This window comes from Solenopsis invicta, chromosome 16 (genome assembly GCF_016802725.1).
Source record: "Solenopsis invicta isolate M01_SB chromosome 16, UNIL_Sinv_3.0, whole genome shotgun sequence".
NCBI classification, from domain to species: Eukaryota; Metazoa; Arthropoda; class Insecta; order Hymenoptera; family Formicidae; genus Solenopsis; species Solenopsis invicta.
Genome location: NC_052679.1, coordinates 3,928,941 through 3,945,071, shown reverse-complemented (window position 1 = coordinate 3,945,071; position 16,131 = coordinate 3,928,941). Strand labels below are relative to the sequence as shown.

The 16,131-nt window shown below is 36.3% G+C and overlaps 2 protein-coding genes across 10 annotated transcripts in view; one reads left to right on the top strand and one right to left on the bottom strand.

Moving 5' to 3' along the window:
* LOC105203022 overlaps window positions 1–16,131 on the bottom strand; it is a 163,926-nt gene that overhangs the window by 13,439 nt on the left and 134,356 nt on the right. For 5 of the 9 annotated variants that reach the window (XM_039458590.1, XM_011171735.3, XM_011171752.3 and 2 more), the window contains 4 exons: window positions 15,734–15,846; window positions 14,803–14,961; window positions 14,631–14,714; window positions 640–827 (listed from right to left, as the gene is read on the bottom strand). In XM_039458590.1, coding sequence (XP_039314524.1) covers window positions 640–827; window positions 14,631–14,714; window positions 14,803–14,961; window positions 15,734–15,846 — 544 coding nt within the window. Of the gene's footprint in view, window positions 1–639; window positions 828–5,022; window positions 5,319–7,525; window positions 7,863–8,495; window positions 8,516–8,546; window positions 8,703–14,630; window positions 14,715–14,802; window positions 14,962–15,127; window positions 15,513–15,733; window positions 15,847–16,131 lie in introns of those variants that run through there. The other 4 variants (XM_011171771.3, XM_011171780.3, XM_026132993.2 and 1 more) reach the window with 4 other exon arrangements.
* LOC105203062 (uncharacterized MFS-type transporter C09D4.1) overlaps window positions 1–16,131 on the top strand; it is a 63,860-nt gene that overhangs the window by 15,716 nt on the left and 32,013 nt on the right. The gene's annotated exons all lie outside the window — the stretch shown is intronic.

Here is a 16,131-nt window from a genome sequence, read left to right as displayed (position 1 = left end):
GATCTTTTTCAATCCCTTTATAACATGGGTAAAATTTCTTTGAGTACAAATAAAAGGCTGATGCCATCATCTTCGTGTCATTATATAAATTTAATGTCTTGCCATTAGAAATATTACATTGTTGAATTGTCAGTCAAACCGTGCGTCCGTTCTGGCAGTATGTAACACAATGATTAATTAATATCTTGCTATTAGAAATATAACACAATTTCAATGTTTAAACAATTTGCACATTGTTATGACGTTATTACATAAGGTGACTCTAATTAGTTTGTTAATAGTTAGGATGATAAAGCGCGGTTAAACAATAATATTGACGTAGTATTAGATGGAATTTCTTAGAAAGCAGTAAAGGTGTTATAAAGCGATTGAGAAAAAAAATCAAGTAAGATTGAAACTAGTCTCGTGATTGTTAAAGTGAATCAATATTAAATTAACTTGGATTAATTATTTATATCCTGGTTTTGTGCTTGCGCATGGTCCTTTGATTAAATTTTTATTAAGATATAAAGCTTCTTTTTTAGAATGTACTTTTTAATCACTAATTCAAAAGATTTTTCAAAGACATTGTACGTTACTCGTAACTAATTGAGGAAATTTATATCGCTCTTTTATATTTCAACGTTGCATCTAAATAACCTTGTTGAGTATCGCGGTGGCAAGGAGATCCTCATAACTATTATTTGCGACGGCACGACCTTCCCGAGGATGCTCCGCGTCCTCGGACGCGTTCAATCCTGGTAATTTTCGAGCTTCCTCGACGGCTCGCTCGACGATCTCTCTGAGCGCCGCATGCGCCATAGCAGGTGGATCGGTAGATGGTTTGTCTGAAACATTAAGTTGGAAAATTGTCGAGATCAACATTGTCATTGCGATGATCGATGATGAGAATATATTCTGCTGGTCATTACGTCTGCAATTACCACGAATGCGACTTAAAAGAACTTCTGGGTCGTCTTGGTTGTACCGTTAAGGGGTTGTAGGATCCAAGCAAATTGAAAAATGGGATATTTTTCAATACTTTGTAAAACTTTTATTTAAAGAGATAGATAAATAATTAAAAAAGCAAGATTTGCAAAATTAGAATAAATGTGAAAATAATTAAATAATAGATAATAGCGTTTTAAATAGTTCTAAATAGTTTGAAATAAATGCGCGTATTCATGCAGACACGATTTATTTGTAGAATCGGCAAATTATTTTAAATTAAAAGATAAGCAACTTTTTTTCTTTACACTGAGAAAAAAAGTTGCTGGCTTAACTAAATTTTTTAACTGGAAAATAAATTTCTTCAGCTGAACCATTTATGTATTTAACTTAAATGCATAAATACATAAAATACTTAAACTTCAGTTTAAGCGTTTACATATTGTAATTTTGTATCTTACTTTTTTTAACAATTATGCATATAACATATTTGAAAGTATAAACATGAGTATATCTCTTAACAAAAGTTTTACATTTTTTTTTTAATACTCTGTAAATTTGAATATTACATTTAACAACATCTCACGTTCATAAATTTTTTTTTTATTATAAACTAAAAATCTCTAAGTGTTTCTTAATTATTAGTCGCTTGAACATATACCGATTTTGTAGAGTTAACCGTTACCTTTGGCCGCAAAGTGATGTAAATCATGTTATCCCCAATTTACTCGTATGATCTATACTCATTAATCTAAAGCGTACATAGGAACACTTCATTCGAGGACACGAATTCTCGTTTGTTTAAACTACAATTTCTCTAATCTTAGAACCATTTTTGCGTCGTGTACTCCCATTGATCCTTGAGTGTTGATTCGTGTTCGGTTGGCGATTCCATGGATCGATCGCGGTTTCCGCGGAGTGACTGTCGGACACTGTATCGTGAACGACCGAGTGCACCTTGCAAACGGTTGTAGTAAAACGGGGTATAGCAAGTACGAGTCGTATCGTACTTTCTTCGGCGTGATCGAGTCACGGAAAGATAACGGCGATGTACAGCCGGCACTCGCGAATACCGGCCGCTTCTTCGCGGTAATTTCTCCGACGCGACCTTGCCGATGATGCATCCTTACGACCACTCCTCTCGTCGACGATTCTCGCGACTTCATCTCGTCCCTCCGTCTCTTTTTCTCCTTTCTCTCTCTTTCTCTTTCTCTCGTCTCCTCTTGCGTACCTTGTCCGCCGCGGATCGCGGCCGCCAGGTGAAATTCACCGACCTCCTGAACTCTTTCCGCGGGAAACTCGAGGTCCGCATTTTTACGTTCAATCTGCATTTTCACCTGAGATTGCGAACGCTAATGGCAAAAGGGCATTCTCAAGTATTTAAGCGTGTACTTTTAGAATCTATAATTTTAGACTCTCTATTTTTATAGGTCATTTTTGAATGAATAACTTGCGTGAATGTTAACTGGTTGTTCTTTAGAAAGAGAATCTTTAGAAAAATGTTTTGTAAATTTGGATTAAAAGAAAAAATGTTTTCTCAGTGCGATATATTCCAAAAAAAGACTTAGCCATTTTTTCGTCTGAGAAAAAAAGAAATGTTTTGCTTTCATATATTGCGCACGTTTATAGTGTTGAGAGTAAATGTTGAAACGTTTGTGTAACTACTTAGAATTTTTTAATTCTAAATTTGTAAAGAAATATTAATCCCATGGGAACCTTTCATTATCACTATCAACGGAAATGTGAAAACGATTATTATACTGTGGGTACGCGAACTTTCTCATTAAATAAAAAATGAGAGACAGTTTCTTATTAAAAAAAAAAACTCCGTGAAATATAGTGCAAGGAATTTTTTATTGAAAAGATATGCGCATGTTGTCACTCGTGACATCCTGTATGGATGATTAATAATCCTGAAGTATAACACCGGGCTATTCGCATCAAAAATAAATACATCGCGTGCCCGTGAATGTCTCCTCTTTCCTTTTTCTTTCTCTCTTTCTCTCTTTCTCTGTCTCCCTTTTTCTTTCTCTGTATAACGCTCGTGTTTCACACAACTACTTCTTGCATACACATCGAAGATCTACCTTGTCGAGGACATCCAGCCTTGATCTCGCGCCGTAGAAGGTGAAGGCCGACTACAGGTATTTTGCGCGCGATCCGGCCGCCTTAAACATTAGTCGTATTATTAGCCGGCGTGTATAGAAGAAGTTTCTTCAGCAAGCAAAATCGCCTTCTCCTTCTCTCTTGACGTCTATTAATGGTGATAAAGTCAGTAACACCGCCACCGGCCTTCGATCGATCATTTACTTTCCTCGTACGATTATACCGAACGACGTGTCGCGATAGCGTGACGTATAGGAATAATTACGCATAATTAATCCTTGATAATCGAGTATGCCTGCTGTGACCGATTGGATGGAAAAAAACGAGGCTTCACGGTGATCGGTTCATGTGATTTAATGTATAATTTATATGGAAAGAAAGAGATGTCGCACGTGGCGTGTGGCAACCTTCGAGATCTTCGACGCACGATAAATCAAAATTTCTAAGAAGTCTCAATGTATCTTGAGGATTTGCATTAATTTTTTATCCGATTTTTTTATTTTGCTGCTTTAGTGTGCCGGCTCTGTGCAACTCATCTCTCTCATTGTAATGGATTTAACTTGGACTTTGAGAATAATCTGAGAAGAAGAACGGCAAACGGCTTCGGTATGTTTACCGTTCGCTTTATTTTTCGAGCATATTTCAGGAAACCAACGATGCGTAGGCTTTCTCACGGCGCAACATCAATTATCGCTCTATCGGAGGCAATGCTGTGTAAAATGAAAATTTGGTTTACAGATAGATACTTTTCCCATCTATGCGCGAATAGTTTAAAAGATAAACTCCGTGTGACGCGGTAACAAGCGTGTTTTATGTGAGAAACTCATCTCTTCCTGTCGGAGAAATTCAACGTTTATTCAGTGCGACACCTTAATATAGCGCGAGAATCTCGCGTTAAAAATCCGGATAACGGAAGTCATAAAACCGTTGCGCCAAGACATTTCCCCTTTTTCGTCTTCTGTCGATCGTTATAAATGGTCGATCGCGCTCGGAGATCTCGAGATGAGGTTACTGGACCAGTTTTGCGCGCGGAGAGAACGGCGATATCTCGCGAGAGGCGATATGCGCGTCGCGAGAACGACGACGGCGCGTTTTCGTGCGAAAGTTCGGCGGCCACTGATACACAATGAATGAGAGACAAAATTTGTAACGTTCAGAAGTGCCTCAGTGGTAATAACACACAGCTTGCAATAAGAAAGTGGTATAATATGATGTTAAAATAGAATATGTACATAGGGAAAAGTGAAAAGTCTATGAGATTAAACATTATATTAATACCTATTTTTTTTCTACATTTTTTAATCATTTTTTCTCTCGACTGGACAGAACAAATAGAAAATAAAGAATTAAATAATTAAATGTATATAGTAAATCTCTATTTACAAAAATGAGAAGAGAAGTAATGTGTCTCTTCTTTTATTAAGTATTAAATATTTTAGTCTTAAAAAAATAAATGTATATAGCTTACACATTATTACATAGAACGTTATATCGCTTGTGATAATATTCCATCAGGTTATAGCTTTCTTTATTGCAATATGTGATGACCACAAATGCTGTTGTTCGTTTATCTACGTTGGATTGCTCAGAGATAAGAAGATAAGAAATCAGAATTATTTGCGATGAGAAGATCGTATCCTAGAACAACCTATTTTCATTGTAACTTTGATAAAATATGTTACGATGGCAAAAATAGATGACAACTATGTGTGAATATATGAGTAATTATTTTTAATGTTAAATAATTCAGTGGAGCTAATATCTTTCTTACTCACATGACAAAAATTATGATTAGTTCTATTTGACTATACTCCATTTTAATCATTTTTAATTCTGTATACACTTTTTGATTTTTCCTCTATTTTTAAACATGCATAAAAAGCAGGACAGGAAAGGATTAAAACTTTGTTAAAACAAAATTTGTAGAATTTAGTAGAACATGTGTTTAAGAGAAACGAGCATTAGGGCTTTAGTAGCAGAGATATTTACCATTTTTCCGTGAAATCAGAACGTAGACGAAATAGACGACGATCAGGCCACCGATCAACGTCAACATCTCTTCGGCCGACAGCAGTTGCATTTAACTGCACCTTTCACATCGTATCATCGGCTAATGCGGCTACTCACTGTCCCTCCTATTTCTTTTCTATTCTTTACGTCCTCCTCGGCACTTCCTCGCCAAAGTTCAGAACTGAGTCGAACACTTAGTACACATGCGCATTTACGTTTATCAGCCGTGTTGAAATTTACTCGTTAGTTTTCGCCATTCTTCGCGAGCACGATACCTTTGATAAGAATAATTAGATTCATCTTACGCGATTCGTCACTCGCAATTTATGGAATTATTTCATAGTCGAATAATGCAATTTGCCCTGATCTCTTGAAAAAATGCGACGATGTTCTCCTTCTGACTCGTAATGAAAATAGTCTAAATTCTGAAGGAATATACTGCGCATTTCTTGCGGTATATTTCTCCTCAACCCATAAGAAAATTTTTACGTTTATTACCTTCATATAATTGAGATATATGTATTCTTTTTATATTTCTATTAGTTTAAAAAAATACCTCCTTCTCGGTTTCAAGACAAAGCCATAACGTAAAATAGATCTTGTATCTATTTAAAATTTATCTATATGAGGAGAAAATTGTAACGTTTATTACTTCTGTAACTGAGATACATATTTTTTTCTTTTTTTTATGGCTAATTTAAAAAATGTCGCTATATTATTTTAAAACAAGATCGTAAAATAGATCACCATTTGACAGTTATTACGTATACGTGGTAGAGCGATAATGATAATTAGTTCTGCATATCAATGACCCATATTATATCGCATTATGCATTAGCGAAGGCAGCCTGAATACGGAACAACTGCCGAAGGGTATTTATTGGAATTGCCAAATTTTTATACAGCACGCCCATTGCCGAATTTTGGAGAATATTTGTACACGCGCGCAATGACATCAGCATTTTTTTTCCAATGAGGACTTTTTATGCTTTTATTTGCATAACACATGAGTAACAAAGCGCGACGACGTCAACATTCGAACTTTAAAATTCCGTTTGAGCGTGCTTCTGCTTTGTCTAAAGATTTTTTCCAAAGATGACGCGGTTGAATTACACAACAAACATGATCGAGCATATTACATTTTCCGATGTTTCCTGCGTGCATGACTTTCGTACGTCAATTAAGCGCATCCATCTTGCACGGAAGTATTACGTAACTTTAGTTAATTTCGGTTTTTAGATTGTACCTTTAATTTACGGTCCTATCAATTTCACTATTTTCATGTAAAATAAAACACACGAGTTTTACATCAAGTACTTGATACGAGAATATCGCAATTACGATAAAAAGTAGACAATTATTGATAATTATCTATTGAGCCATTTAGCTACCGTGTGTCTAGTTTCTATTAACTGTTACTCAAACGTAAGTTTCTCAATGGATTTGGGGTAAAAATTTTCACATTTTGAAATGAGTTGCGAATTGTTTTGATTTCCAACATTAAATTTTCAGCGATTACGCGGCTCTTCAGATAAAAGTGAGTGAGGAAATAATAGACACTTGTGAAATATTTTACGATACCCGTGTATATTGTTTACGAATCGATGGGCGGGGCATCGTCGCAATCTTTCAAAATCATGTGTCACGAGTGGAACGTTCATAAATCTGTTAACTCTGGCATTTTGATATTTTTGCGTAATTTGCGTAATGATTATTTTGACGGACGACATTGCTCGAAAATTGTCACGATTTCATTTCTCGGCTTAAAAGTATCTCGTTTGTTCAGTTGTGTCATGCAGTTGATAAAAAACCGTCACGCGTGACGATAACGAGAACTCAATAAGATCGTCCTCTTTTTTTTCGACACGCGAGAGAATCCTTTCGTTCTATATTCTATATGATGGCACTTACTGGAAACCCGCTTTTGCTAGAGTTTATTTATGCATAAGGAACAAGAATCAGATATTTAAAGGTGTATTAATTAAACGGGCATATCGAAAAAAAAATGTCTTTTAGAAAAATGTAATTTGAAATTGCAAGTAAGAATTCGCAAAAGATAAAAAATTAATGAATCACGAATGATTAGAAGAAAATGTGTATTAATCGAAATAAAAAAAACGACGGATCATGCTGAATAACGCGATTTATCGCTTCATTAGCGATATGTTTCGCACGGAATCTTGGAATACTAAACTAAATTTATATTTTTTAACGCTATGTAAACTCTATATTAAGCGCGACATGACTCGAAGAAATACCTACGCCCCGCGAGCAATCAGACTTCTTTTACGTGTCACATTTGCTCGAAATGTTAAAGATTAAGTTCGAAAATAGTCGAGCTGAACAGGCTTGTGTGGAGACAAAAAATTGCATGCTCTTATTTTAACCTGATCTTGATGTATGTATTTCGAACGTACAAACGCGAGGATTTTTTGTCCTTATAGTGCAAAAAACAGAGTCATTTATCAGAATAATTGCGTACGAGGCGAGATGAAAAGTGTCGGTGAATGTCCAAACTTCAAGGTCTTCGAATCGATTTCTCGAACGTGAGAAGATCTGCGCTTCTCTCGCTTCCGCGGCGGCCGGTATCGTCTCTTATCGCGCCACCGTAATTAGCGTCGACCTTGATACTTCGGTATAAGCTCTTTGCGCGATGAATATGCGTCTTTCGGCCGATCGCGAATCGTTTCTCGAGAGGAAATCAATTTGATCTTTTCCCAATTTTTCGCGCGATGCGATACAATTGCGCGACCGCTAAACATTTTCATTTTTCTATTTTTTTTTTATCTATCTTGAAATAAATGATGGCACGAAGACGAAGTGACAGGAATCCATTCTGTGAAATTGTACGTTTCTTAGACCTTCGATAAGTTTGCAAATATTTCCAAGCTAAATTAAATCAATTAAAACTATGTACGTGTATGTATAAATATTTAATTGAATTAAATTATTAAATTAATGAAGGATTGCTTAATGAACTAATCAAGGATTGTTGTTTAATTGTTTTATACTTGAAATTTTTTTGTCTTATTATTATTTCCATAATTGATAGATTTATAAAAAATTAAAATCTGTGAAACTTTAACGTGATACTAATTGTACGTTAATGTAGGTTTGTTTCTCCCTTTCATCTTTCTCGCTCTTCCTTTTTCTCATTACAGTGAAGTGCTAAGGAATGGAAAGGATGTCAAAGTGCCTTTCCTCTTCCCCTGGATTAGAAATTCAATTTCACACAATAGACTGCTGTCAGTCTCTGTCAGTTCACTTATTTCCTAGGGCTCGTGTCGGCGCTTTCATCAATTAACACGTCACCGATGTTTATACTGATCCGTCATAAGCAAAGTCGAACGACTGTAATTGTCCAGGGTTAAAGATCTCTCCTGTCATGTGCGTTCGTTAAAGACGTCTCGTCGGTTCCCTTCTCACGTTCCTTTTCGCGGCACATTCCTCACGTTTCGTGTATTCCCCCCTGCTTCCTTCCGTCGTCGCGTTGTCGCGTCTACCTTTTATTATTTCACGGTCGTCCTTTAATCGCGCGTCGCGCGGAATTTCACACGCGCGCTCTCGCACCGCTCGCTCGCTCGCGACTGAGACACGCACGTCTCGCCGTCGCCGTCGCCGTCGTCGTCGCTCGTCCTCGTCCACCTGTGCACGATGTGTACGACCTATGGCTTCCTCATAGTGGGGAGTCTGGTCGCTTTTGCGAGAGAACGCGCGTCTATCACGATAATCGCTCGCCGCCGGATTGGGTCCCGCTCTGTGGGACCACGACGGCCCGCATTCGCGCGCGCTCGCACCGCTTAATCGCAGTCACTCGTGCCTTGAAATTAGGCCCGCGGTAATCTGTAATCCTGCCGCTACTCAAATCGAATTAGACACACCGGCGTTTATTCCTGGAATACTAGAGCATCGGTTGAAGAAAATGCTCGCTCCAAAAATATTATCACTTTTATCTTTTTAACGATACAAACAAGATTTTCTGATATGCGTGTTTATATTTGGTAAATTAAAAATTAAAGCCACGCGTCTTCTTGTTAAGTTTTTAATAAAATCATTTAACAAGGTTTCTTCCTCGATTTGTTTCTAAAATAACCTCTAACAGCAACATGACGTCGTACAAATATACGTGCGATATATCAAGATGTTGTATGAATATTCGTGCGATATCTAGAATATTCTAGAATATTCGTACGATATCTTGTGCTGTTAGGGAACGTCATTCTCAAATTAGCAGCCTGTCTCAGAGTTAAGAACTTGTACGTGACGATTATTAACGCTTCTTCACTTCATAGTAAACTATTGTCCTATATCACTTTTATTCTGAAAAATGTAGAAAGTTTGAATGTCAATTTCGTTCAAGATGGTGATTATTCACATTTAACTTTCTCGACCAAATTTTAACGATGAAAAATTGCAATTACCGCACCAACTTGAGACAAGGAGAGACTAAGTCTGCATCGCGCCAGCTTAAGTTTGCGAAGCCACACGATTTACCCAGAGAATTGGAGCGACGTGTTGAAGCGATATCGTAGGTCGTTTGCGCTCACCACGTTATGTGGTCTTATTTAGGCGCGTTATCGCGTGCACATGCGGTTCAGTCATGTGAACGGTGTCTTTTCCAGGTGAAAATAAAAAAAAAAACATCACTCGACCGCGCGACAAAATACAAAAGTCGCTCGAATTACGCGTAACTTGATCTCGTATCGCTTCAATCAGAGCGCGGAGCAAGTTGGTTTCGTTACGACAGTCGAAATTAGCGATTTTAATTTATAAATTCCGCGACGCCGGTTAACCGGCACGATTAGTGGATTGTAACTGCGTAAATGTCACTTTGATTCGCGGAAGAGTCGCGGAACTCGTTTCCCGTATTTGAACGTTCGCCTGGGTACTTTTACTTCGTCCACCTGAACTTTCCTGTGGATTTTTCTATCAAATTTATTCCACGAACAGCGCTCCAGAACCAGCAAATAAAATTATAATTACAGTCTTGTTATAGATGTAATATAATACATTATATACATATATGTATGTAAATTATCTGATTTAAAGCCAGTCTCTTTTGCAATAGGAATGTTAAGACACTTGATAAAGTTTTTAGGTAATTTTGTCATCGCAAAAATACAAGGAATTTTTATAAAACTGTCATAAGACATGAATATTTCGTGATAATCATGAGTAAGCGATATGCAGTGACCTTTGTTGACGCGCTATTTATATATTTATATATTCTTTAGGCACGTCGACTTGGCGATTATCATTCTAGTAACATTGTATTTATTCGTGGTTTTCTTCATGGCTTTCTTCAACTGACGAATCGGCTAATCAAAAATCTATCCTTCGAGTAAGGAATTGTGATGACTCATGCATCGGAAAAAAACGTTATGTTGCGAGATTCACTGTGATTCGTTCGTATTTTCTATTGCACATTATCGTTCCTGTGATCGATGATCTTTGTCGTCACAAATCAATTTTATTATATAATATTTTATAAATGTAATTTTTTTATTTTTTCAACTTTATTTTTCTGTCCAATTTTTTTGTTACAATGCGATTAATTTTGTAACAATTAATGTATCAGTTGCGTAATTTTTTATTTTATTTATAGCGTAAAAACGCTTTCTGATAAATGGAATTATGAAAATCTGTAAATCAATTTCTGCAGTTCAATCAAACTATATTTTCATAGCGTTAAATGGAAAAATACTTCTCTATTTAATTTTTTAACAAAAAAGCTTTTTTTGCGTATAAACGCTTGATTCTCAACTTAAAGATAAAATACAATTTTGCTACCTTTGCAGATTTACAAGTAGTCATAACTTGTGATAAATCAGGCGTTTTTCTTTTAATTTTCAAAGGTTATCTTTTTTTTTGCTGTAAACTGCGGCCAAAAATATTTTCTCTAAAGTTTGTCGTAATCATTACTGAGAGTAAAGATTTTGTTAATTCAACAAATATCACCTGTAAAAAATTGTAGACATAGTGACAACAAATGTAATTTATTAATATTTATTAAATTAACAAAATCTTTTCTCTTACAATCAGTGCATGTAATTGTAAATCGTAAATATATTTCGATTACTCCGGCGATGTTACTGATACGAGTTACTGGTAACGACACGTTAGTGAACATCTGAAGAAAGGAAGAATCGAACGACTCAAAAAGTAGATTTGAAAGCTGTTGATTGCCATTTAACAGCGAATTCCCAATGGCGAAAGTTGGAACTTCGACTTCAGCAACTTAACTTGAAACTTCGAAGGTGATCATAAATTACCTGCCGCAAAGATTCAAGAAGTCGGACAGGAAACATTTACAATACTTTTAATAATGATCAATTGATTGATATTCTAATGGAACTAGATCTGATTGTATACAGTGGAAATCCGATAGATTCAACTACGTATTATATTAGAAATGAATGAATTAAAATTCTGACAAGTATCTTAATTTTTCTAGATATCTAGTGATCGCGATTAATTCTTTTTTGTTAAATATACTAGAATTCTTGATATTAATATTAAATTTATATTTAGTTAGATCAGTATAACTTTTCAGTAAAAATAACATTATAGTATAATTAGAAATTTTATAAATTTGTTCGAAAAATGCTAACAAAATTCTTATAGTTAAGTATCAAATATTTTCGCTATGAAACATTAAGTTCATATATGATAAATAGAATTTTAATTGGTTTTACTAAAACACATTCTACCACATACGTCTTGTTAGTCCAATCAAAATATTAGTCTTAATGATTACTTGGCATTTTATTTTTTAATTAATAAAAACTTTTTCTGGCTGTCAAAGCTAGCTGTCAAAGTTGCAACTTCAACTTTCACTATCGAGAATTTGTTGCTAAACGGCAGTCACAACTCGATCTAAATTTTTTAGTCATTCAGTTCTTCTTTTCAAGTATTCATATTTGCCATGGCTGTTATGACTGGTCGCGAGAATTATCGGAATATATTGATGATTTACAAGGTAGACTTTTGAAGGAAAGTCGTTTTTACGCAGTTGTTCGATATGAAGCCTTTCAAACCGGAACGAAGATTCGTGAAAGCAACGGAACAGTATTTTTAGTAGCCAATATGTAATTAAGTGTTTATATGTGTAACTATAAAACTTTGTCAATATAAAATTATATTGGGGAAAGATATTTATTAACACGATGAAAATAAACTGGATTTCATAATTATCTGCGCGAACCAATTTATATTTATTAAAAAAATTTGCGTCGCTTTAATTGAAATAAAAAAATTATGTGTTTTAGTTTTTTATTACTGTGACAAAATTAATTGCATTGTATCAAATAATATTAGATGTAAAAGAATTATATTTTTAACACAACTTAATTATATTTTTATTATATTGATATTTAGAAATGTTGGATTATATGATATCTCTTGCGATCTACTTGTGCAGATCAGGTGCTTCGACACGTCGCGGTACAGCGTGCACAATCTATCGAGTTCTCGCTGAACTACGTGTGCACATATCACAGCTCTTCTTGAATTTTTAAAAGAGCCACAGATAAAATTTCTTTCTTCTAACAATATAAGATACGCATTATCATTGATTATTTTTTTAGCAACAATTTGTACATAGCAACAAAATATCAAGAATTACGCTGATAGCACGTTATATATAAGAAAATATTTTTTTTTTATTAATGTGACATTTAATGTAGCTGCATTATGCAACTCTGCCGCAAACTTCCAATCTCTAAATTGGATTTTATTATCTAATATCACTCATATTACATATTACTATCATACGTAATAAAATCGATTTAATTGTATTTTATCACATTTAAAACACACGTAATATTGAATTAATAAAATCGAGGAATTTTATTCGAGTAAAATATTTTTTTTAATGGCTGCGAAAGAGTGGAAAACTTTTTTCTCGCATACTCGGAAACTTGGCTTCTCTATTCGTGATGTCAAAATTTGATCTCCGATTTTCGGACACTCATCGATAACGAATTCACATCCCACTTTCGCGGACTGTCTCCGTTTTTGCGTTTTAACGGGATCGGCTCGCCGTGAGAAGGCAAAATTGAGCGCGGACGAGACAAGTGAGGACGATACGATAATTACGAGCGCCGGTAGTGTCTTTTACGTAATCGCGCACCGTCAAGATGTCGCGAACGCGGGTATAATGATAAAAGTGCCTGGAGAACGACGACCGGTGAAGCGGAGCGGTGCGCATTGTCTTCGTAGGAAAGGCATTATCGCGGGCGGCAGTTAATAACCGGTGTACGTCATCGTGGCAAGATACACCGGGTGTCGATCTCAAGACTCATCTGCGAATTGTGCATACGGCATCTCGCTTTTAATGTTAAGAGGAGACAGAAAGTTAAATTAGTTGATTTGTTAAATTGGACGTAAAATTGAAGAAGTTTTTTTTATTTTAGATAAAAGAATAAAACTTCATCTGTTTATTCCTTTTCGCCAATTAAATTTGCAAACTTTGCCTTCAATTCGGCCATACAAATTTGCTATACGGCACTTATACAGTTTAACATCCTTAAAGTGCAATAATTGCTACTTTTTGGATCAATTCGGAAATCATTTTCATGCAACAAAAATCATTGGGCAATGATAGTTGCGTTTCAATCGAAGTTGAAAGATCATGAAGGCACTAAAAGTGAGAACTTTTGCAACCTTAAAAAATGTGCCTACCTGTGAGCTTGCCAACAATACCAACATATGCAATTAAATAATGCCAACATATACGATTTATTTAATTTGTAATAGCAATGACAATTTGTGTATGTGTTTACGACAATGTAAAATTATTGTCGAATTGCGAAGTCTTAATTGCGACCCGAAAGAGACACCCTGTACGAACGCACACTTTATTTATAAATATGCGAGAAGCTAAAATTGCGCGAGACTCGTCGAAATATTTTCTCTGCAGTTCGAGCGTGGAACAAGCACCTAAGACAATGGTTAACATGTGTGGGCGAGGTCGGAATACAAATGCATGTAGAAATATACAGGTCGCAGTATATATATTGTTTTGCAAGACCTCGATATTATATGAAATAAAATTTAAATGCAAAGATTAATACGTATATTTGATTTACAATCTTTAAGTGGTTTATTAATATATTATGAAAAATTAAATTTACATTAGTTATATCGTTATGAAATAAAGAAATGTAAAAATAATTAACTTTAAGACTTTACCAGTGGAAAGTATACAAATTTAACTGAGATCTGTAGACAATTTAAAAGTATAAAATATTTAAGAAAATCGTGTCATGGCTGCTGATCATCTTGCCTATCCACTTTAGTAATAAAAGAAAAATAGATCTAAGGCAACTATACAGTAAAAAATAAAATGTAAAAAAAGTCCACTTTAAATTTTATGCTAAAATAGCTCAAAAGTTAAGTTAAAATAACTTAAAATAAAAGTTATTTTCAAAAGTTATGTTAAAATAAAATAAAATAAGAGTTATTAAATAGAAAGAAACGAGAAAACGAGATTTTAAAAATTGAAAAGATTTAATATTAAAACAAGAAACTGATTAACAGAACGTCGATCAAGCTGAGTTAGATCAAGTTACAAATAGAATACTTACTCGTAAGCGACGCTTTCAGGCAGGTAGCCAATCGAGCCAGAGCGGCGGCTAACGGCGGGCGATGTTCCTCCAGAAACTTGTCGTCTGGATTAATGGACGTTAATTAAAATTTTAATTGCAATTTCATACCGTCAGCGATGTCAGTTGCTATTACATGCAATACTTCGCTTACACTCGGAGTCCTCGTAGAGTCGATCGATCGGCGTGTCGTCTACGTTCTCAACGAGACCGTCGACTATCTTCTCGACAAAATTTCGCACCGCGTGCACCATGCGCCTCTCTTCCCGATCCTCCTGAATCTGCTCCACGTTCGAGATCGCGCCAGCATGTCCTGGAAGAAAATTTAAAGCATCCCTGAAAAGCGTCTAAAAACGCACTCTTTACCTCCGATGCTCGAAGCGAAGATTTTCATTCAACAATTTTATTCTATTCGCCGCGCTTCTCATTAAAGATTAGAACCAAATAAGAGCAAATGTCAATTATGAAATTGTTCTTACCGAATATATTGCGCTTGGACTTTCGTTAATACAGACTTTGCAAGTTTACAAGATTATAAAATCACGAATGTCACGTTCGCACGGTTACGGAATCACGTTTATCTTCCGCGTTTAATTTAAATGTCACGTTTCACGCACTCGCACTCGTTCCGCGGTATCGCGGAACTGCTTGAAACTACGCGTTGTCACCGTCATCACCGTCGTCTCGAATCGCACAATCTGTCCGCGGCGGGACGAAGAAAAGTCGCTTTCTAAATCCTGGACCGTACAACTCTCCGTTAGATCGCTCGCGCTCTTTCCCGATCAAGCGCGTTGATACGATTCACGTGGCGGATCACGCGGCGCGCAACGAACAATGGGCATCATCGTGAGAGACTTTTCGAGCCATTCTTACTGTTCGAGTCTCCTTCCGTTACGTGACTTCTCTGCCTTGAAACAAGGACGGACATTTGCCGGTCGGTCGGGGGGATAGAATGTGCAAAATCGTAAAAAAAAGAAACCGTACACCGGAACACTCGCGACATCTCACCGCTGCCTTGTCGCGAGCCTCAGCAATATTTTGGCTGAACAAGCTCGCAAGAGTTCCACTATTCCTTTGCGCGTTACCTGCAACGTGGATATGTGATTTGGCGGCACCGAAGTAGCCGTGCAGCTCCTCCTCCTCATTCGCCGTGCCACCGAAATTCTCGAACCACTTGTCATTCCTCTTCAGCCACGATCTGCGAAATTACAAGTCCTTTTCTTATGTTTCAAATACGACAAATTCTAGGCCATTCTATATTGGACGCAGAACGCCGCCGGTCGGCCGGTCGCAAACGCGGATGTGACTGCCAAACAAAAGTGTTACTAGGACCGTTGACGCTTTTGATGGGCTGCCGCGTCCGCATTTGCGATCTGCGACCTGCGTTTTGCGTCCTAGAATGGCCTTTATGCTGTATGCAACTTAACGTTAAGCCTTAATGACAGGGGCTCTAAAGAGGTCTCGAGAAAGATTATACGGTTCG